Source organism: Macaca mulatta, chromosome 3 (assembly GCF_049350105.2).
Source record: "Macaca mulatta isolate MMU2019108-1 chromosome 3, T2T-MMU8v2.0, whole genome shotgun sequence".
NCBI lineage: Eukaryota > Metazoa > Chordata > Mammalia > Primates > Cercopithecidae > Macaca > Macaca mulatta.
This window is the reverse complement of record NC_133408.1, coordinates 58,863,263-58,886,657: the sequence shown is the minus strand read 5'-3', so window position 1 is coordinate 58,886,657 and position 23,395 is coordinate 58,863,263. Positions and strand designations below refer to the sequence as shown.

Below are 23,395 nucleotides of genomic sequence, written 5' to 3'. Positions count from 1 at the left end.
CTGCCTTCCGTAGCTGGGACTGCAGGTAGCTGGGACTACAGGCACAACCCACCATGCCCAGCTAATTTATTTTAATTTTTTGGTAAGGTCTTTTAATGTTGCCCAGGCTGATCGGGAATGCCTGGCCTCAAGGGATCCTCCCACTTGGCCTCCCAAAGTGCTGGGATTATAGGCATGAGCCACCACACCTGGCCCAAGGTGATTTTGTTAGTTGGTACTTTCTGTAATTTGGATGAAGAAAGCATTATTTTCTTCACATTTTCCAGATAGAAATTACCATCCTGGGCCGGGCGCGGTGGCTCATGCCTGTAATCCTACCACTTTGGGAGGTCAAGGTGAGTGGATCACTTGAGATCAGGAGTTCGAGACCAGCCTGGCCAACATGATGAAACCCCGTCTCTACTAAAAACATACAAAAAATTAACTGGGCATGGTTGTGGGCACCTGTGATCCCAGTTACTTGGGAGGCTGAGGCAGGAGAATCGCCTGAACCCTGGAAGTGGAGGCTACAGTGAGTCAAGATCGTGCCACTGCAAACCAGCCTGGGCAATAAGAGCGAAACTCCATCTCAAAAAAAAAAAGGAAAAAGAAAATGACCCTCCTGTTTTTAAAATGGTACATGCACTGCTGCTTTGTTTCCTACAATCACACCTCTGATACCCATTCGTACCCTGAGCTGGGAGTCACTCACACACACGCTTCTATTCCCATTCTCTCGGTTTACAGTTGAAGGAACTGAGAGCCACACTCCAGTGGTTTTCCCATTTTTTATCTGACAAAGTATTCTCTGTGCAGCTCAGTCAGGACTCAGGACATAGGGCTATGCGAGTTCTCAACGCTGTACTTTCCCTCCACAGAGCTGAGAAGCTCCAGCTGCTGAACCACCGGCCTGTGACCGCCGTGGAGATCCAGCTGGTGAGCGAAGGGCGCCTGCGCTGGGGAGGCTGCTGTGGGTCTGAGATGTAGAAAGGCTGTGGTGGACAAGCTAGGAACTGTTGTTTTTTTTCGAAGAAGCTGCCCAACCACCCCATTTTTTAAGGAAAAGGAGACCTTGCCAGTTTGATCCTAGTTAATGTGGACTTAGGGACCGTAAAACACTGGAGGAGATTTCATTCCTCCCCTAGGATTTCGGCTGATGACTTGGCAGCTCTCTGTCTCCCCTGATGTCCAGGCCATTCTGGCCGTTGCTTCCCTGTAGGGGTTGTTGCCAACCAGATGTTGCATAAAAACATGAAACTCAGCATGTCTCTGGTGAACATTCTCTGCCCCCACGCCCACCCTTCACCCCACTCTTGCTTCCTCTCCTTCTGGGTGAGGGGAGCATGTGTGCGCTGTCCCACCGGCTCCCTTCCTTGCTCATCTCCTGGCCTAGCCTCCCATGCTGGAAACCTGCAAGCCATTCTCTTCCTTTCATCTCATAGTCACAGAGTCCCCAAGTTCTGTTGCTTTTGTCTTCTGTTCTTGCTTCTCTCCCTCCTGTACTGCGTTGATTTCTGCATTATGTCTCTACATGGCTCTTGTGGTTGTCCTCTCCCCATTCTCCCTGGCTCCCCAAGTCCATCTCCCACATCACCGTCAGAGATCACATCTAAAATGATGAATGTGATCCCGTTTCCCTGCATGAAACCATTTATTTAGTGCAGCCTCATCACTTGCGGAGTCTGCTTTGCACTGAGAGCATAGGCTTTGGAACAGGAGGAGGCAGCCAGAGTAGAGGGCCTTGCGATGGGGTATTGGGCCTGGGAAATGATCCAGGGAGATACCCAGGCCACCACTGGGCACGTTGTGGCCACTGCCTTCTTATTACAGGGCAGAGAGCATCGGTACGTGACAAGTGTCAAGCAGGCCATCTAACTGCCAGTTAAAAAAAAAAAAAAGAAGCTGTTCATTGTCTTTCTAGGATTGTTTTTGTCCTTCAGAATGTACCCAAAATTAAATTAGAACAGTTCCTTCCATGAAGGGTGCTTTTCTCTGGGAACCCGCCTGTAGCCTAAATAGAAACCCCTTTCTCATGTGTCCTGATTATTTTCATGCTTTACACTGTGTTGGAGTTTCAACTTAGAGCTTAGAGGAGAGAAAAAACAAACAGAACAGCAAGAAACGAATCCCTGTCCCTCTGGGTTAAAGATCACATGTCATGTCTCCTCCAGCTTTAATCAGCAACATATGTTACCCATGGCTTAATGACAGGCAGAGAGAAGAGATGAGGATTAGCGTGACCTCAGCCAGAGCCTGTGGAAAGTGCTATCATTACTTGGGGGAAAATTCGCTGCTATTGAGAATGCCTGGGGTGGGCTGGGCGCAGTGGCTCATGCCTGTAATGCCAGCACTTTGGGAGGCCAAGGTGGGCGGGTCACCTGAGGTCAGGAGTTCAAAACCAGCCTGGCTCAAGTGGTGAAACCCCATCTCTACTAAAAGTACAAAAATTAGCTGGGCATGGTGGTACACACTTGTAATCCCAGCTACTCGGGAGACTGAGGCAGAATCACTTGAACCCGGGAGGCCAAGGTTGCAGTGAGCTGAGATCGCACCACTGTACTCCAGCCTGGGTGACAGAGTGAGACTCCATCTCAAAAAAAAGAGAGTGCGTGGGGTGTGCCAGACCTTGGTCCTGGCACCTGTGATTGTCTGTCACTTTGAATGCCCTCCCCACAGTCTTGGAAGGGGGCAAGTGTCCTCTCCATTTTAGCCCAGAGGGCTGGTGAGTGGCTGATTGAGACCTTCTGATTCAGAAGCTTTACTTTGCTCCTCCAAGCTAGGTACTCGTGCTTGATAAGACGAAAGATGTGTGTGACATCTCCTAAGATGGTTTCCTTCTCCTTTCTACAAAGTATGTAGGCCTTGGTAGAAACTGCTGTTTCTCAGCAGTTGAACCATTTTAAACCCAGATTCTTCCCACTCTGGAATTTGGCTACAAAAGGTAGCAAATTGTTTACCAAGGTTTGTAGCAGTATCTCTTCTCACCAGAGAGTGAATAAGAAATGAAAGCTTTGACTGAACATGGTGGCTCACGCCTGTAATCCCAGCACTTTGGGAGCCCAAGGTGGGAGGATTGCTTGAGACCAGGAATTCAAAACCAGCCTGGGCAACATAGTAAGGCCCCATCTCTACGAAAAGTTAAAAAAAATTAGCCAGGTGTGGTGGCGCACACCTGTGGTCCCAGCTATTCAGGAGACTAAGGTGAGAGGATTGCTTGAGCCCAGAATTTCAAGGCTGCAATTAGCTATGATAGTGCCACTGTACTCCAGCCTGGGTGACCGAGCAAGACCCTGTCTTTAAAAAAAAAAAAAAAAAAGCAAATGGCCAGGCACAGTGGCTCACACCTGTAATCCCAGTACTTTGGGAGGCCGAGGTGGGTGGATCACCTGAGGTCAGGAGTTTGTGACCAGCTTGGCCAACATGGCCCTGTCTCTACTAAATACACAAAAATTAACTGGGTGTGGTGGCATGAGCCTGTAATCCCAGCTACTCGGGAGGCTGAGGCAGAGAATCGCTTGAACCTGGGAGGTGGCAGTTGTAGTGAGCCGAGATTGCGCTACTGCGCTCCAACCTGGGTGACAAGAGCGAAACTCCATCTCAAGAAAACAAAAAGAAATAAAGGTTTCACTTACAGTGGAAAGCGCAAAGGACTTGAGTGAGAAGTTCCCTATATCAACACTAGAGCCATTTTTTCTCCCTGGGTCCAGAAAACAGTCCCAGTGTCCGACATTTATTACCATTCACTTGGGAGCCAGGTGTCTTTTGGAGGCTGAAACCTCACCTCTTCAGTTACGCCTGAGCAGTGATTTGCTGTGGCCCTCTGATGACTGCCTGCTGACTCAGAGGCTCAGTGAGGAAATGAGGTGGCCACCCGGCTTAGGACTTGTCGTGCCCAGTTGTGTATTGATTTGGAATGATTTGTGAGCCCTCTGGGCTGAGGTCAGTGAATCCTGTGACCTCACAGGCCACTGTCCTGAACAGCACTACCATCTAGGCCTGTTAGTAATTTCGTGATTATGAAGTCTGGACTCATATAGAGTGTTATTGCTTGTAAAACACTGTTACATATGTTCTCCTTTTGTCCTTGCTGTAGGCGTTACTTTCATTTTACATTAGAGAAAATTGAAATTTAGAAAACCAGGTTTAGTTAACTGTTCTGGATCAAATATTTAATAGTGTACGTTGTTGCTCTCAGATCTTTGACTCATTTTGAGGAAAGTAGGACATTAGGTTTGGCAACTTCGAGTTGCCATTTTTGGAGATCAGCGACCCAGTTTGATGCTCCTGGGACTGAAATAATGAAAGTTTATCATTTGTGTTAACTCAGCTATCGATACTTCAGACTTTTATGTTTATTTGTCCTTATGTTCTGAACTACCTGAAATGATTGGTATCTGAGAACCTTGAGATGGTGCTTTGAACTTTACTCTTGGAATGTTTCTCCTCTGTTGGAAAGAAAAGGTGAAGGGTCAGGCATAGTGATTCATGCCTGTAATCCCAGCACTTTGGCAGGCTAATGTGGGAGGATCGCTTGAGCCCAGGAGTTCAAGACCAGCCTGGGCAACCCCATCTCTACAAAAAATAATAAAAAATAATTAGCTGGACATGGTGCCACATAGCTATAGTCCCAGCTACTCAGGAGGCTGAGGCAGGAGGATTGCTTGAGCCCAGGAGTTTGAGGCTGCAGTAAGTGATGATTGCGCCAGTATGCTACAGCCTGAGTGACAGAGTAAGACCCACTCTCTTTGGGAAAAGAAAAGGCGGGGGTGAGGGATAATGTAGGCATTGTCATTTACGCTAGTGATCCAAGAGGTGCTAGTGTTTTATTTCTGAAAGTTTCTTTTTGTTTATATTTCATTTAGTTTAATGCAGTGTAGGGTTTCTTCCTGTGACTGGGAACCTTAGGTTGAAAAACAAAAGGTCCTGACTATAATTAACCCTGAGGATTGGATGTTGATAAAAGGTTCGGCTGTTAGTGAATTTAGCAAAGTTTTTTTCTGCACATTCTTTCCTCAAACGGAGATCATCTTTTCTCTGGATTAAATAACCAAATCTTGGCTATTTTCCTCCTTTCTCTGCTTTATTCTTTGGGGGCAGTACATGTTAGATTACTGCTTTTTATAGACTGTAACTTTGCATGTCTAATTTTAAACATGGCTTTTTGGCCGGGCATGGTGTCTAACTCCTATAATCCCAGCACTTTGGGAGGCCGAGGCTAGTGGATCGCCTGAGGTCAGGAGTTCAAGACCAGACTAACCAACATGGAGAAACCCTGTCTCTACTAAAAATACAAAACTATCCGGGCGTGGTGGTGCATGCCTGTAATTCCAGCTACTAGGGAGCCGAGATCACCCCATTGCACTCTAGCCTGGGCAACAAGAGTTAAACTGTCTCAGAAAAAAAAAGGGGGGGGCAGGGGTTGAAGATTGTTTCTTTCTCCCAAGAGAATTTACATTTTCCTGAGCCATGGAATCTTTAGAAAATGGTCATTTTATTTCACAGTGTCATAGGGAGTAGCCCCCATTGATTCGCTCAGGATCCCCCCGCCCCATCCTGGGACACCAGAATTATTATCTAGTTGCAGAAACACTTTTGGGCTGAAGTGAGTGGAGAGACCAGGGTTTTGCCAGGAGTTCGTGGTGTGACCTTGGGCATGTCACATGACTTCCTGAACTGTGCTGTTGTCTGTAAAGTGAGGTGGTCAGACTGGGATCCTCTCCAGGATTGCAGGCCTGTCCTATTACCTTGTTTTACTTCAGTCTGCCAGGATTTCTTTCTGGAACTCCCTGTGGTTCCATTTGCCGAATTTCAGAGATTGCTGTGGGGAATGCTGTGGAATAGGACCTGGCCACCTTGAGCTGAGAAAGGTGTTTGTGATCGATGGTTGATGCCACCAAGCAAACAGGGTTAAGTAACTTGACTGCCTGCATGCTGCTTTTAAAAAGGCAGCTGACGACCTAATTCTGCTTAGAATTAGGGGCTCAGGCTGTGCGTATCATCTCTAGATTCAGATTTCTGGGACCACATCAGAAACCAGGTTTTGCGTGGACCTTTGATGGGCAGTGTGGTGTGGAGTGTGGGAGACTGTGGGTTTTAGACTGGGCAGGCCTGGCTGGGGATTCCAGTTCTACCTCTTGGCAGCATTGCTGAGAGGATGAAAGGAAATGCTGGACGGGAAGTGCAAGATGCAGCTCCAGGCACACGGGAGGCCTCCCCGCAGGGCTGTTGCTAGTGGGAGTGAGGATTAGAAGAAGGCTCCAGCCAGGCGCGGTGGCTCAAGCCTGTAATCCCAGCACTTTGGGAGGCCGAGACGGGCGGATCACGAGATCAGGAGATCGAGACCATCCTGGCTAACACAGTGAAACCCCGTCTCTACTAAAAAAATACAAAAAACTAGCCGGGCGTGGCGGCGGACGCTTGTAGTCCCAGCTACTCCAGAGGCTGAGGCAGGAGAATGGTGTGAACCCGGGAGGCGAAGCTTGCAGTGAGCTGAGATCCGGCCACTGCACTCCAGCCTGGGCGACAAAGCGAGACTCTGTCTCAAAAAAAAAAAAAAAAGAAGGCTCCAAACCATTTGGCACACAGTGGGCATCATCAACGATGTTGATGTTCATTAAATTACAGCTGTGTGCCGGGCGCGGTGGCTCACACTGTAATCCCAGCATTTTGGGAGGCCAAGGCGGGTGGATCACGAGGTCAAGATATTGAGACCATCCTGGCTAACATGGTGAAACCCCGTCTCTACTAAAAAAATACAAAAAACTAGCCGGGCGTGGCGGCGGACGCTTGTAGTCCCAGCTACTCCAGAGGCTGAGGCAGGAGAATGGTGTGAACCCGGGAGGCGAAGCTTGCAGTGAGCTGAGATCCGGCCACTGCACTCCAGCCTGGGCGACAAAGCGAGACTCTGTCTCAAAAAAAAAAAAAAAGAAGGCTCCAAACCATTTGGCACACAGTGGGCATCATCAACGATGTTGATGTTCATTAAATTACAGCTGTGTGCCGGGCGCGGTGGCTCACACTGTAATCCCAGCATTTTGGGAGGCCAAGGCGGGTGGATCACGAGGTCAAGATATTGAGACCATCCTGGCTAACATGGTGAAACCCCGTCTCTACTAAAAATACAAACAGTTAACTGGGCGTGGTGGCTCGCACCTGTAGTCCCAGCTACTCGGGAGACTGAGGCTGGAGAATTGCTGGAACCCGAGAGGCGGAGGTTGCAGTGAGCCAAGATCGCGCCACTGCACTCCAGCCTGGCACAGAGCAAGACTCCATCCCAAAAAAAAAAAAAAAAAAAATTACAGATGTGCTTGTGAAATATAAAAGTACATAAAGTGCCATATAACTTCTCAGAGATGCATATGCAACCTGTTGACTTCTCTCTGTGCGTGTCAGTGGTTGTATAACTGTTAGCGTTTTCCTTTTTTTTTTTTTTTTTTTTTTGAGAGTTGATCTTGCTCTGTCACCCAGGTTGGAGTGCTTGGCTCAACCTGGGCTCAAGTGATCCTCCTACTTCAGACCCCCGAGTAGCTGGGACTACTGGCACACACCACCATGCCTGGCTGATTATTATTATTATTATTTTTTAAGAGATGGGGTTCCTCTATGCTGCCCAGGCTGGGAGTTTTCCTTTTCTTTAAAGAAAAATGCTATCCTACAACTCAGTTTTTACTGACCCATTTTGATCAGTCGCATTGGCTCAGTCCAGGATGTGAGTTGGCTCCACCCTTCCATCTGGAAGATGGAGAGGACTCACGAGGACCCAGGCCGTGAGATCTGTGTGCCAGGAGGCCGGGCTGAGACTGTGAGCACAGTGGGCAGGGCTGCCCAGGACTGTGAGTTTCATTTGTAACCCTGGAGGATTTTCTTTCCTTCTGCAGATGGTGGAAGAGAGTGAAGAGCGGCTCACGGAGGAGCAGATTGAAGCTCTTCTCCACACTGTCACCAGCATTCTGCCTGCAGGGCCAGAGGCTGAGCAGAAGAAGAAGACCAACAGCGACGTGGCAATGGACGAAGAGGACCCAGCGTAGAAGAGCACAGCTGGCCCTGGCATTTCATGACGTCAGAAGGCCCAGCAGCCATTTCCTGGATGTTGAGAGGATTGTTTATTTGATTATACCCTCTATCCCGGCAGGCCTGGCTGGCTTCGTGGTTAGTTGGGTACATCACAAAAATAAGCTAAAAAGAAATATTTGTGCCTTGGGGAGAAGAAACATGGTGAAGACAGGCTGAGGTTGTCAGGGCAGAGAGCTGAAGGTGGGGACAGTGACCGTGGACCCCTCTGTGCTTGAAAGATTTCCTCCACAGCCTTTGCCCCAGTTGTGGGGAGGTCTCTATACACAGCGGGGAAAATGCTTGTGTCTTCTTTGGTGGGCCATGTCCTAATTAGTTTCATCTGCTTCCCTGGGAACTTACTAAACAGGGGCTCAGAGCACTGTTGGGAATCTGGTTAGAACCCCAGAGAGTTACTCTAAGTTAAAATGAGTCACTGACCTTGGCTCACCTTAGAGGAATTTCCTCGAGAACAACTGAGATAAGAAAAGAACCGGCCTGGCCAATCCTTCAACAGCTCTAGAGCCCCTTTTCTCTGCTGGCAGGGGCTTTGTTTACCAGCTCACTGTTTAGGCTAAATGTTAGGGACCAGATCACTGCAGTTGAAAACAGGCATTCCAGGCTTAGTGACAGTGGCAGCAGAAACAGTGTTGGCTGCCTTCCTGACCACCCCACTTTCCTGCCCTGAGACAGCAGCCCAGGGCAGGTGCTTCATATTGAGACCAGGTGAGCCTCATTTGCACAACAGTCAAATTGTTTGCTCCTTTAAAAAGGACACAATTAGCCTGGCCCAGTGGCTTATGCTTATAATCCCAGCACTTTGGGAGGCCAAGGCAGGAGGATCACCTGAGGTCAGGAGTTTGAGACCAGCCTGACCAACATGGAGAAACCCTATCTCTACTAAAAAAAAATACAAAATTAGCCGGGCATGGTGGTGCATGCCTGTAATCGCAGCTATTCGGGAGGCAGAGGCAGGAGAATCACTTGAACCCGGGAGGCGGAGGTTGCAGTGAGCTGAGATTGCACTATTGCACTCCAGCCTGGGCAACAAGAGGGAAACTTCATCTCAAAAAAAATAAGTAAGATTATTACCATGTGAAAACCTTTTTAATATTCAGGAATTCAGGATTTGGAAAGTGTAGTTGCCCCAGGCATGTGGTTGTTGCCTTAGGTCCTGCGAATATTGCTGAAAATTGGATTTTCCACATTCACTGTCTTCCCTGTTTTAGGGAAGAAAATGATCGTAGACATTCGATTTTCCAAATTGGTAGTCTTTCATTTTCAATGCTAATGGGATTACTTCTCTTCCAACCCTCCTGCCCATCCATCCGTCCCACTCCCCAGGCAATTGATTGCAGTTCCGTGCATCTTAACCGTACTATCTGGGATTCAGCTGAAATCTGTTTATAGGCAACATTGAAAGTACCAGATTAGGGTCAGGTGTGGTGGCCCACACCTGTAATCCCTAGCACTTTGGGAGGTGGAGGCGGGCGGATAATGAGGTCAGGAGTTCAAGACCAGCCTGGCCAACATAGTGAAACCCCTTCGCTACTAAAGATACAAAAAAATCAGCCGAGTGTGGTGGTGCACGCCTGTGATCCCAGCTACTCAGGAGGCTGAGGCAGGGGAATCGCTTGAACCCGCGAGGCAGAGGTTGCAGTGAGCCAAGATCGCACATTGCACTCCAGCCTGGCCAACAGGGCGAGACTCCATCTCAAAAAAAATGAATGAAAGTACCAGATTGTACTTGTAAATCTCTCTAGGGTATTGGGAATTTTACTGGGAGCTGTTGATTTATTTCTCAGGGCATATGTGTGCTGTGTGCCGATCTGTCTCATTATTGTCTTTTTTTTTTTTTTTTTTTTTGAGACAGTCTCGCTGTATTGCCCAGGAGTGCAGTGGCACAATCTCAGCTCACTGCAACCTCTCCCTCCCAGATTCAAGCGATTCTGGTGCCTCAGCCTCCTGAGTAGCTGGGACTACAGGCATGCGCCACTATACCCTGCTAATATCTGTATTTTTAGTAGAGATAGGGTTTTGCCATATTGGTCAGGCTGGTCGTAATGTCTCTTGTTAACACTGAATATGTTAGGTGGTTTTTCTCGATGGATTTAGGGTTAACCTAGTTAATAATAAATTGTTTCCAGGTAATTATCAAGTTTTGTCATCTTATAAATCTGAAGAGTTAATATTGTCATGGATACAAATAAAGTGAAATCTGACTGAAGCTAAAATGTGTGATTTTTTTCTTAAAAAACTGACTTTATTTAGATCTACATTTTTAATTGGATTTCAAGAAAAGTTTAAGTTTCTATATTTGAGACCTGAATTTAGCCTCAGTTTTTTGTTAAACCAGGTTCTGGAAGACTTAATTTTATAAGAAATGCACATATATTCCGTGTAATTTTCCTACCACATTAATAGTAAATGTTTCAGAAATAAAAATTGACCAGGCTGTGGCTCACGCCTGTAATCCCAGCACTTTGGGAGGCCAAGAGGGGTGGATCACGAGGTCAGGAATTCAAGACCAGCGTGGCCAACATGGCGAAACCCCGTCTCTACTAAAAATGCAAAAATTAGCCGGGCGTGGTGGCAGGTGCCTGTAATCCCAGCTACTTGGGAGGTTGAGGCAGGAGAATTGCTTGAATCAGGGAGGCGGAGGTTTCAGTGAGCCAAGATCGTGCCACTGTACTCCAGCCTGGGTAGCACAGTGAGACTCCGTCTCAAAAAAAAAAAATTAAAACAACTGAATTCATGGAGGTAGAGATTTGAAGAATGGTTATCAGAGACTAGGAAGGGTAGTGGGGGTTGGGAGGGATGGCTAATGGATACAACAATATAATTAGAAGGAATAAGATCTAGTATTTGATAGCACAACAGGGTGACTACAATCAACAATGATTTATTATACTTTGTTTTTGTTTGTTTTTGAGACGATCTCATTCTGTCACCCAGGTTGGAGTGCAGTGGCAAAGTCTCAGCTCATGGCAGCCTCTACCTGGGCTCAAGCAATCCTCCCACCTCAGCCTCCTGAGTAGCTGGGACCACAGGTATGCGCCACCACACCAGGCTAATTTTTTGTATTTTTAGTAGAGACGGGGTTTTATCTCATTGCCCAAGCTGGTCTCAAACTCCTGAGCACAAGCAATACGCTTGCCTTGGCCACCCAAAGTGCTGGGATTACATGCGTGAGCTACTGTGCCCAGCCTCAAATTTAAAAATAAAGAGCCTAATTGCATTGTTTGTAACACAAAGAATAAATGCTTGAGGGGATGGATACCCCCTTTACTCTGTGATTACTATGCATTGCATGCCTGTATCAAAGTATCCCGTAAATATATACACCTACTATCTACCCACAAAAATTTAAAAAAAAAAATGGCCAGGCATGGTTGCTGATGCCTGTAATCCCAGAACTTTGGGAGGACGAGCTGGGTGGATCACCTGAGGTCAGGAGTTCGAGACCAGCCAGGCGAACATGGTGAAACCCCATCTCTGCTAAAAATACAAAAATTATCCAGGTGTGGTGGTGGGCGCCTGTAGTCCCAGCTACTCAGAAGGCTGAGGCGCGAGAATCACTTGAACCCGGGTGGCAGAGTTTGCAGTGAATTGAAATAGCGCAACTGCACTCCAGCCTGGGTGACAAAGCGAGACTGTGTCTCAAAATATTAAAATTTAAAAATTTAAAAGAATAACTTAAAGTATAATTAGATTTTTTTGTTTATTTGTTTTTGTTTTTGAGACTGAGTTTCGCTCTGTCACCCAGGCTGGACTGTAGTGGTACCATCTCAGCTCACTGCAACCTCTGCTCCCAGGTTCTAAGCAACTCTTCCGCCTCAGCTCCAGAGTAGCTGGGATTACAGACATGCGCCATCATACCCGGCCTTTTTTTTTTTTTTTTTAAGTAGAGATGGGGTTTCACCATGTTGGCCAGGCTGGTCTTGAACTCCTGACCTAAGGTGATTCACCTGCCTCGGCCTGCCAAAGTGCTGGGATTACAGGTGTGAGCCACCGCACCCACCCTACATTGCTTGTAACACAAAGGATAAGTGCTTGAAGGGATGGATACCCCATTTTCTTTTTTTTTTTTTTTTTTTTTTTTTTTTTGAGACGGAGTCTTGCTCTGTAGCCCGGGCTGGAGTGCAGTGGCCGGATCTCAGCTCACTGCAAGCTCCGCCTCCCGGGTTTACGCCATTCTCCTGCCTCAGCCTCCGGAGTAGCTGGGACTACAGGCGCCCGCCACCTCGCCCGGCTAGTTTTTTGTATTTTTAGTAGAGACGGGGTTTCACGGTGTTAGCCAGGATGGTCTCGATCTCCTGACCTCGTGATCCGCCCGTCTCGGCCTCCCAAAGTGCTGGGATTACAGGCTTGAGCCACCGCGCCCGGCCACCCCATTTTCTATGATGTGATTATTACACATTGTATGACTATCAAAGCATCTCATGTAACCCATAAATAATACACCTACTATGTACCCACAAAAATTAAAAAACAACAAAAAACCCCACACCACTACCTCACTGATGCCATAATGTTTAACCATGCTTTTCACTTAAAGAATTCCAGGAAATAGGCCAAGCGTGTGGCTCACGCCTGTAATTCCAGCACTTTGGGAGGCCAAGGTGGGTGGATCACCTGTCACCTGAGCTCAGGAGTTCGAGACCAGCCTGGGCAACATGGCAAAATCCTGTCTCTACTAAAAATACAAAAAATTAGCTGAGCGTGGTGGCACGCGTTTGTAGTCCCAGCTACTCTGGAGGCTGAGTCACGAGAATTGCTTGAATTCGGGAAGTGGAGGTTGCAGTGAGCCAAGATCGTGCCACTGCTCTCCAGCCTAGGGGACAGAGTGGGACTCTATCTCAAAAAAAAAAAAATTCTAGGAACTGGCCTTAGAAGATCTAAATATCAAACCAAGGCTGCGGAGAGTTCCACCTCAGAAAGAAATGCTGAGTAATTGATTTACAGCCCTTTTGTCGCCGGCCAGACCACCAAATGGCCCTTACCCAAGATTGCAACCAGACATGCTTGGCTTGCATGCCTTGCCCATCATGTGCTACCAGCTCAGCCTGCAAACCTTACCCCGATGCCAATTCCCACACTTTGCCTAATAAAAAAACTACTGACTTTTTTCAGAGAGTCAGCTGGAGCATCCTTGTACTGGGGCGCTAGCCCCAAAATAAAAGCCTTGTCTGGGGCCGGGTGTGGTGGCTCATGCCTGTAATTCCAGCACTTGGAGGATGAGGCAGGTGGCTCACCTGAGGTCAGGAGTTCGAGACCAGCCTGGTTAGCATAGTGAAACCCTGTCTCTTCAAAAATACCAAAATTAGCCGGGTGCAGTGGTGTAGCCTGTAGTCCCAGCTACTCAGGAGGCTGAGGCATGAGAATGACTTGAACGTAGGAGATGGAGGTTGCAGTGAGCTGAGATCACACCACTGCACTCCAGCCAGGGTGACAAAGTGAGACTCCATCTAAAAAAAAAAAGAAGAAAAAGTAAAAATTAACAAGGGGAGCAGCAGATTTCCCAGACAAGGTTTTTGTTTTGTTTTGTTTTGTTTTGTTTTGTTTGAGACAGTCTTGCTCAGTCTCCCAGGCTAGAGTGCAGTGGCGCGATCTGGGCTCACTGCAAGCTCTGCCTCCTGGGTTCCCGCCATTCTCCTGCCTCAGCCTCCCGAGTAGCTGGGACTACAGGCGCCCGCCACCACACCCAGCTAAGTTTTTGTATTTTTTCTAGTAGAGGTGGGGTTTTAGCATGTTAGCCAGGATGGTCTCGATTTCCGGACCTCATGATCCACCCGCCTCGGCCTCCCAAAGTGCTGTGATTACAGGTGTGAGCCACCGCACCCAGCCTTGTTTTGTTTTTTAAGGTGGAGTCTTGCTCTGTTGCCCAGGCTGGAGTGCACTGGTGTGATCTCAGCTCACTACTGCAACCTCCACCTCCTGGGTTCAAGCAATTCCCTTCCCTTAGCCTCCCAAGTAGCTAGGAGTAGCATGCACCACCACATCCAGCTAATTTTTGTATTTTTAGTAGAGATGGGTTTTCTCCATGTTGGCAAGTTTTTCTCAAACTCCTGACCTCAAATGATCTGCCCGCCTCAGCCTCCCAAAATGCTCCCAAAGTTACAGGCATGAGCCACCTCACCCGGCATGATTTAGATAAGACTTTGAAGTTTAGACTTTTAAGGGTGATGCTGAAAAAGTTAAGACTTCTTGGGATTATTGGGATGGAATTTAATGAAGGTATTTTGGATGTAAGAAGGATATGGATTTCGGGGAGCTAGGGGAGAGTGCTATGGTTTGAATGTTTTTCTCTCCTCCAAAAATTTATGTTGAAATGTAATCCCCATTACCATAGGATTGGGAGGTGGGGCCTACTGGGAGGTCATGAGGGCTCTGCCCTCTTTAATGGATTAATACCACTGTATAAACGGCTTGCTGCCATGTGAGGACATACATTTCATCCCTTTGTACCCTCTGCCTTCTGCCATGTGAGGACACAGCAAGAAAGCCTTTATCACACCAGATGCAGGCACCTTCCTCTTGGACTTTAAAGTCTCCAGAACTGTGAGAAATACATTTCTGTTCTCTATAAAGTACCCAGTCTGTAATATTCTGTAATAGCAGCACAAAATGGACCAAGACGTTTCGCTTTCTCCTCAGGTGGATCCCAAGACACAAAAAATGTCCTGCTAATTAGTGAAGGAGTTTCCTTGGCACAGACCCAATATGCAAAGAAGTGGCTGCCTTTTCAAACGCCTACTTTCCAACAACAACAAAAATCACAAAGCATATTTAAAAAAACAAGGTAACATGGACTATTTCAAGGAAGAAAATGAAGTGGCAGAAATTATATCTGGAGAGGCCGGGCGCACTGGCTCATGCCTGTAATCCCAACACTTTGGGAGGCCAAGGCGGGCAAATCACTTGAGGTCAGGAGTTTTGAGACCAGCCTGACCAACATGGTGAAACCCCATCTCTACTAAAAATACAAAAATGAGCTGGGCATCGTGGTGGGCACCTGTAATCCCAGCTACTCAAGAAGCTGAGGCAGGAGAATCACTTGAACCCGGGAGGCGGAGGTTGCAGTGAGTTGAGATCGCACCACTGCACTCCATCCAGCCTGAGTAACAGAGCGAGACTCCATCTCAAAAAAAAAAATAAAGAAATTATTCCTGAAGAGACACAGGTACCAGACTTACTAGACAAAGAGCTTAAAACAAAACCATCTTAAATATGCTTGACTAGTTAAAGAAAAACATGGACAAAGAAGTAAAGGAAATCAGCAAAATTATATATGTATAAAATGAGAATATCAATAAAGAGATAAAAATTATAAAAAGGACCAAAAGAAAAATTCTAGAGATGAAAAATACAATAAACTGAAAAATTCAGTAGAGTCAATGGAAGGATCAAGCCGGCAGAAGAGAGAATTAACAAACTTGAAGAAAGTACATTTGAAATTACTTCGTCTGAGGAGCAAACAGAAAAGAACAAACAGGCCGGACATGTTACAGGCTCACACCTGTAACACCAGCTCTTTGGGAGACTGAGGCTGGAAGATCACCTGAGGTCAGCAGTTCGAGACCTGGCCAACATGGTGAAACCCCATCTCTACTAAAAATACAAAAATTAGCTGGGCGTGGTGGCAGGCGCCTGTAATACCAGCCACTCTGGAGGCTGAGGCAAGAGAATCGCTCGAACCCAGAAGGCAGAGGCTGCAGTGAGCTGAGATCGTGGCACTGCCCTCCAGCCTGGGCGACAGAGCAAGACTCTGTCTCAAAAGAGAAAACAAAGGTGACTGCATCCAAAGGGACTAGGGGACACCATCAAGAGGACCAAGATACACATTATGCAGTTCAGCAAAGGAGAAGAGAAAGAGGGAGGGACAGAGATTATTTGCAAAAATGGTCAAAAACTACCCCAAATTGGAGAAAGACATGAAACTACAAATCAAAGCACCTCAATGAACTCCAATAGAATTAACCAAAAACAGATCCACACCAAGACACATTATCATCAAACCGACAAGTGACAAAAAATCTTGAAAGCAGCAGCCAAAAAAAAAAAAAAAAAAAGTTAGCTGGGTACAGTTGCTCACACCTGTAATCCCAGCACTTTCGGAGGTCAAGGGATGTGGATCACCAGAGATCAGGAGTTCTAGACCAGCCAGGCCAACATGGCAAAACCCCGTCTCTACTAAAAATACAAAAAATTAGCCAAGTGTGGTGGCGAGCACCTGTAATCCTAGCTACTTGGGAGGCTGAGGCAGGATAATCACTTGAACCCAGGAGATGGAGATTGCAGTGAGCAGAGACTGCACCACTGCACTCTAGCATGGGCAACAGAGTGAGACTCTGTCTCCAAAAAAAAAAAAAAAGCAAAAAATGTTGCTTGTCATGTACAAGGATTTCTCAATAAGATTGTCATTGATTTCTCAGCAGAAACTGTGGAGTCCAGAAGGGGGTGAGGTGATAGATGTAGCATGCTGGGTGGGTGGGGGGAAACCTGTCAACTGAGAATTCTATACATGTAAAAGTGTCCTTTAGTTACTATTAAAAATAAAGTAACTAAGATTCCAGAAATCACAAGTGTTGGAAAGGATATGGAGAAAGTGGAACTCTTGTGCACTGTTGCTGGCAATTTAAAATGGTGCAGCTACTGTGGAAAACAGTGTGGCAATTCCTCAAAAAATTAAAAATAGAATTATACAATGTAGCAATTCCATATCTTTGTATATAGCTGGCCCTCTGTATCCATGTTTTTTTGTTTTGTTTTGTTTTGTTTTGTTTTGTTGAGATGGAGTCTCTGTTGTCCAGGCTGGAGTGCAGTTGCACCATCTCAGCTCACTGCAACCTCTGCCTCCCGGGTTCAAGTAATTCTTGTGCCTCGGCCGAGCGCGGTGGCTCACGCCCGTAATCCCAGCACTTTGGGAGGCTGAGGCGGGCGGATCATGAGGTCAGGAGATCCAGACCATCCTGGCTAACACGGTGAAACCCCGTCTCTACTAAAAATACAACAAATTAGCCAGGCGTGGTGGCGGGCACCTGTAGTCCCAGCTACTTGGGAGGCTGAGGCAGGAGAATGGCGTGAACCTGGGAGGCGGAGCTTGCAGTGAGCTGAGATTGCACCACTGCACTCCAGCGTGGGGGACAGAGCAAGACTCCTTCTCAAAAAAAAAAAAGAAAGAAATTCTTGTGCCTCAGCCTCCTAAGTAGCTAGGATTACAGAAGTGCACCACCATGCCCAGCTGATTTTTGTATTTTTAGTAGAGACGGGGTTTCACATGTTGGACAGGCTGTCTCGACTCCTGAGCTCAGGTGATCCACCCACCTTGGCCTCCCAAAGTGCTGGGATTACAGGTGTGAGCCACCGTGCCTGGCCTGTATCCATGGGTTCTGCATGTTGATTCAACCAACTACACATAGACATTGTAGTTAGGCCTATGATGATTGTGTCTGTTCTGAAGATGTACATACCTTTTCTTCTATCATTATTCCCTAAACAATACAGTATAACAACTATTTACACGGCATTTACATTGTATTGGGTATTACAAGTAATCTAGAGATGATTTAATGTATACAAGAGGGCCAGGAGCAGTAGCTCACGCCTGTAATCCCAGCACTTTGGGAGGCTGAGGCAGGCGGATCACGAGGTCAGGAGATCAAGACCATCCTGGCTAACATGGTGAAACCCCGTCTCTACGAAAAATACAAAAAATTAGCCAGGCATGGTGGTGGGCGCCTGTAGTCCCAGCTATTCGGGAGGCTGAGGCAGGAGAACGGCGTGAACCCGGGAGGCGGAGCTTGCAGTGAGCCAAGATCACGCCACTGCACTCCACCCTGGGTGACAGAGCGAGACTCCATCTCACAAATAAATAAATAAATAAAATAAAGTATACAAGAGGATATGCATAGATTATATGCAAATACCACCTCATTTTAAATAAATGACTTGAGCATCTGTGGATTATGGTATCCTCAATGTATCCTAGAACCAATCCCCTGTGGATACTGAGGGATGACTGTATACACAAAATAATTGAAAGCAAGGTCTTGAAAAAATATTTGTACACCCATGTTCACAGCAGTCTTATTCATGGTAGCAAAAAATGGAAACAGTCTGGGCGCAGTGGCTCACACCAGTCATCCCAGCACTTTGGGAGGCCGAAGCGGGTGGATCACTTGAGATCAGGATTTCGAGACCAGCCTGGCCAACATGGTGAAATCCTGTCTCTACCAAAACAACAACAACAACAACAAAAATTAGCCCAGCATGGTGGCACATGCCTGTAATCCTAGCTACTCGGGGAGCTGAGGCAGGACAATCACCTGAAGCCAGGAGGTGGCGGTTGCAGTGAATGGAGATCACACCACTGCTCTCCAGCCTGGGCAACAGAGTGAGACTCTGTCTCCAAAAAAAAAAAACCACACACACACAAGATACGGAAACAATCAGTATTCATCAATGAATAAATGGATAAGCCAAAGGTGGCATATACATACAATGAATATTATTCAGCCTTAAAAAACAAAAAAATTTTCAGACATTACGATATGGATGACCCTTAGTGATATTATGCTAGATGAAATAAGCCAGTTACACACAAAAAATACTGTATGATTCCACTTATACAAGGTACTTAGCATAGTCAAAATCATAGAGACAGAAGGTAAAATAGCGGTCTCCAGGGGGTGGGTGAAGAGGGGATTGGAAGTTATTGTTTAATAGGTGTATGTTTTTTGTTTTACGAGATGAAAAGAGTTATGGAGATGGATGGTAGTGATGGTTTACAACATTTTAAATATATTTAATGTCACTGGACTGTACACTTAAAAACCATTAAGGCAGGGTGTGGTGGCTCACGCCTATGATCCCACCACTTTGGGAGGCCAAGGTGGGAGGATTACTTGAAGCCAGGAGTTCCAGACCAGCCTGGGAAACATAGTCAGACTTCATCTCTACAAAAATAAAAAAATAAAAAATAAAAATAAATAGGCCAGGCACGATGGCTCACACCTGTAATCCCAGCACTTTGGGAGGCTGAGGCGGGCGGATCATGAGGTCAGGAGATCGAGACCATCCTGGCTAACACAGTGAAACCCCATCTCTACTAAAAACACAAAAAAATTAGCCTGGCGTGGTGGCGGGCGCCTATAGTCCCAGCTACTAGGGAGGCTGAGGCAGGCGAATGGCGTGAACCTGGGAGGCAAAGCTTACAGTGAGCAGAGATTGCGCCACTGCACTCCAGCCTGGGTGACAGAGCAGACTCTGTCTCAAAATAAATAAATAAATAAATAAATAAATACATAAATAAATACATAAATAAATAATAGCTGGTTATGTTAGCATGTGCCTGTAGTCTCAGCTACTCAGGAGGCTGAGGCAGGAGAACTGCTTGAGCGCAGGAAGTCAAGACTGCAGTGAGCTGTGTTGGCACCACTGCACTCCAGCGTAGGCAACAGAGACAGACCCTGTCTCAAAAATTAAAAAAAAAACAAAACAAAAAAAAAACCCATTAGGCCAGGCGCGATGGCTCACGCCTGTAGTCCTAGCACTTTGGGAGACCGAGGTGGGTGGATCACCTGAAGTCAGGAGTTCAAGACCAGCCTGGCCAACATGGCGAAACCTACTAAAAATACAAAAATTAGCCAGGCCTGGTGGCGGGCGCCTGCAATCCCAGTTACTTGGGAGGCTGAGGCACAAGAATTACTTGAACCCAGGAGGTGGAGTTTGCAGTGAGCCAAGACTGCCACTGCACTCCAGCCTGCAACAAAAGCAAGAGTTCGTCTCATTAAAAAAAAAAAAAAAAAAAAAATTAAATAAAAATGGTTTAAGGCATGTGAAATACAAAGATAATTTAGATATCTCTGTTTTATCTTGTTTTGTTTTGTTTTGTTTTGTTTTGAGACAGAGTCACTCTGTTGCCCAGGCTGGAATGTAGTGGTGTGATCTCAGCTCACCACAACCTCCACCTCCCAGGTTCAAACAACTCTTGTGCCTCAGCCTCCCGATAGCTGAGACTACAGGTGTGCACTACCATGCCCGGCTAATTTTTGCATTTTTAGTAGAGATGGGTTTTGCCATGTTGGCCATGCTGGTCTCGAACTCCAGGCCTCAAGTGATCCTCCCACCTCGGCCCCCCAAAGTGCTGGGATTACAGGCATGAGCCACTGCACCTGTCCATCAGCAAAACAGGTATGTTGGAAACCTCACCCTTAGTATCTCAGATGTGACCTTATTTGGAGACAGTTTTTTACAGTGATAATCAAGTTGAAATTAGGTCATTTGGGTGAGCCATAGTCCAATATGACTGTTGTCCTTATAAAAAGGGGAAATTTGGACACAGAGACACACATAGGGAGATGATGTGAAGAGACACATGGGAAGACAGCCAACTGCAAACCAAGGAGAGGGGTCTGGAACAGAGCTCTCAGAAGGAACAAACCTGGCTCCCCACCTGTGATCCCAGCACTTTGGGAGGCGAGGCAGGTAGGAGACCTGAGCTCAGGAGTTTGAGAACAGCTTGGGCAACGTGGCAAAACCCCATCTCTATAAAAAAAAATCCAAAACTTAGCTGTGCATGGTGATGTGCAACTGTAGTCCCAGCTACTCAGGAGGCTGAGGTAGGAGGATTGCTTGAGCCCAGGAGGTGGGGGTTGCAGTGAGCCGAGATTGGACCACTACACTCCAGCCTGGGTGACAGAGTGAGACCCTGTCTCAAAAAAAAAAAAAAAAAAAAAAGAACCCTGTCATTACCTCTAGCTTTTGGACTGTGAGACAATACATTTTTCATGGTGAGAAAACGAAAAAAAGAAAACAACTAAGCATTTAACTCTAACCTTCTAGGTCATTCACCATTTGGCTTCCAATAACATTTCCAACTTTAAGTCTCTTTCGTGACTGAGTGCAGTGGCTCACGCCTGTAATCCCAGCACTTTTGGTGCCTGAAGCCAGAGGATCACTTGAGGTCAGGAATTCGAGACCAGGCTAGGCAACAAAGTGATTCCCCATCTCTATAAAAAAAATTCTTTAGACCAGGCGCAGTGACTCATGCCTGTAATCCCAGCACTTTGGGAGGCCGAGATGGGTGGATCACCTGAAGTCAGGAGTTCAAGACCAGCATGGCAAAACCCCATTGCTACTAAAAATACAGAAAGTAGCCAGGCATGGTGGTGCACACCTGTAGTTCCAGCTACTGGGGAGGCTGAAGCAGGAGAATCACTTGAACCGGGAGGGGGAGGTTGCAGTGAGCTGAGATTGTGCTATTGCACTCCAGCCTGGGTGACAGAGAGTGATTCCAACACACACACACACACACACACACACAAAACTTTAAATTATCTGGCATGGTGGCACACGTCTGTAGTCCCAGCTACTCAGGAGGCTCAGGTGGGAGAATTGTTTGAGCTCGGGAGGTCCAGGCTGCAGTGAGCCGTGATTGTACTGCTGCAACCCACCCTGAATGACAGAGTGAGACCCTGTCTTAAGAAAAAAATTCTAGGCCGGGCGCGGTGGCTCAAGCCTGTAATCCCAGCACTTTGGGAGGCCGAGACGGGTGGATCACGAGGTCACTGGCGAACACAGTGAAACCCCGTCTCTACTAAAAAAATACAAAAAACTAGCCGGGCGAAATGGCGGGCGCCTGTAATCCCAGTTACCTGGGAGGCTGAGGCAGGAGAATGGCGTAAACCCGGGAGGCGGAGCTTGCAGTGAGCTGAGATTCGGCCACTGCACTCCAGCCCGGGCGACAGAGCGAGACTCCGTCTCAAAAAAAAAAAAAAAAAAAAAAAAAAAAAAAATTCTCGGCCAGGCGTGGTGGCTCATGCCTGTAATCCCAGCACTTTGGGAGGCTGAGATGGGTGGATCACAAGGTCAGGAGATCGAGACCATCCTGGCTAACACGGTGAAACCGCCATCTCTACTAAAAATACAAAAAAAAAAAAAAAAAAAATAGCCCGGCATGGTGGCGGGTGCCTGTAGTCCCAGCTACTCGGGAGGCTGAGGCAGGAGAATGGTGTGAACCCAGGAGGCGGAGCTTGTAGTGAGCCGAGATGGCACCACTGCACTCCAGCCTGGGCGGCAGAGCACGACTCCTTGTCAAAAAAAAAAAAAAGAAAGAAAAAAGAAAATAAATTATCTTGCAGAACCCTCTATTCCAGCTGAATGGGTTCACACATAAATTTTAATCCATTTTTATTGAGTGTCTATGACGCAAGGTTTAGGACTAGGCAGTGCAAGGCTTGTTTAGGACTAGGCAGTGGAGACATGATATGACTCAGACAACCAGGGCCCCTGACTTCTGGGGGAGGAGATGCTAAATGACCAAGATCACAATTCGTCATTGAATTACAACTGTGGCAAGAGTTACAAAGGAGAGTGCGCTAAGAACCTGACATTTTCTGGGAGACACAGGAAAAGTTCTCTGAGCAAGTAATGTTTAGACATGAAGGGTAAGCAGAAGTTAACCAGAGGAGGGAAGAACATTGCGTGAAGATATTTTGTGTTTTCTCTGTGCTTTTGTGTATACAGTGCCATCTGCTTGTACAGCATGCCTGTTTCAAGTATCCAAATCCTAACTCAAGATTTGGCTCCTGGCTGGGCGCGGTGGCTCAAGTCCAGCACCATGGGAGGTGGAGGCAAGTGGATCACTTGAGATCAGGAGTTTGAGGCCAGGCTGAGCAACATGGTGAAACCCTGTCTCTACAGAATTACAAAAATTACCTGGGCAGGTGCCTGTAATCCTAGCTACTTAGGAGGCTGAGGCAGGAGAATCACTTGAACCTGGGAGGCAGAGGTTGCAGTGAGCTGAGATTGTGCCACTGCACTCCAGCCTGGATGACAGATTGAGGCTCCATCTCAACAACAACAACAACGAAAACGCTTTGGTTCCTACCCTGCTTTCTCTGGAAAGCCATTCCTGATCATCTTACAAAGTATTCTATCCTTGCGATACATTGGAGGAGTTTGTTGGTTATTTGTTATAAGCTATGCATGGACTTGTGATGTTTTTGTGATTCTCGCCTTGCCCTGTGATGTAAATCCAGGAGTCACTCTTGAGTCCAGTTCTATCCAATCCATTTACTTCAGTTTTATGTCCACGAAGGACTTCCTGGGAAAAAAATTAGAGGATTTGGTTTTGAAATAACCTTAATTTTTCAATTGTATGATAAGACACAGATACAAAAAAAAAAAAACAAAACAAAACCAAAAACAACAACAACAACAACAACAACAACAACACAAAACATGTGAACTGGCCGGGCTGTGGTGGCTCACACCTGTAATCCCAGCACTTTGGGAGGCCGAGGCGGGCAGACCACCTGAGGTCAGGAGTTCGAGACCAGCCTGGCCAACATGGCAAAACTCT

General features: G+C 46.8%; 1 protein-coding gene across 7 annotated transcripts in view; it reads left to right on the top strand.

Annotated features, from left to right (window-relative positions):
• Window positions 1–10,255, top strand: part of CRCP (CGRP receptor component) — a 47,327-nt gene extending 37,072 nt beyond the window's left edge. For 5 of the 7 annotated variants that reach the window (XM_077996659.1, XM_028845718.2, XM_015133382.3 and 2 more), the window contains 2 exons: window positions 858–915; window positions 7,857–10,255. In XM_077996659.1, coding sequence (XP_077852785.1) covers window positions 858–915; window positions 7,857–8,006 — 208 coding nt within the window. In that variant the 3' untranslated portion in view covers window positions 8,007–10,255. The remainder of the gene's footprint in view (window positions 1–857; window positions 916–7,856) is intronic. The other 2 variants (XM_077996656.1, XM_077996655.1) reach the window with 1 other exon arrangement.
• Window positions 10,256–23,395: the final 13,140 nt, after the last annotated feature.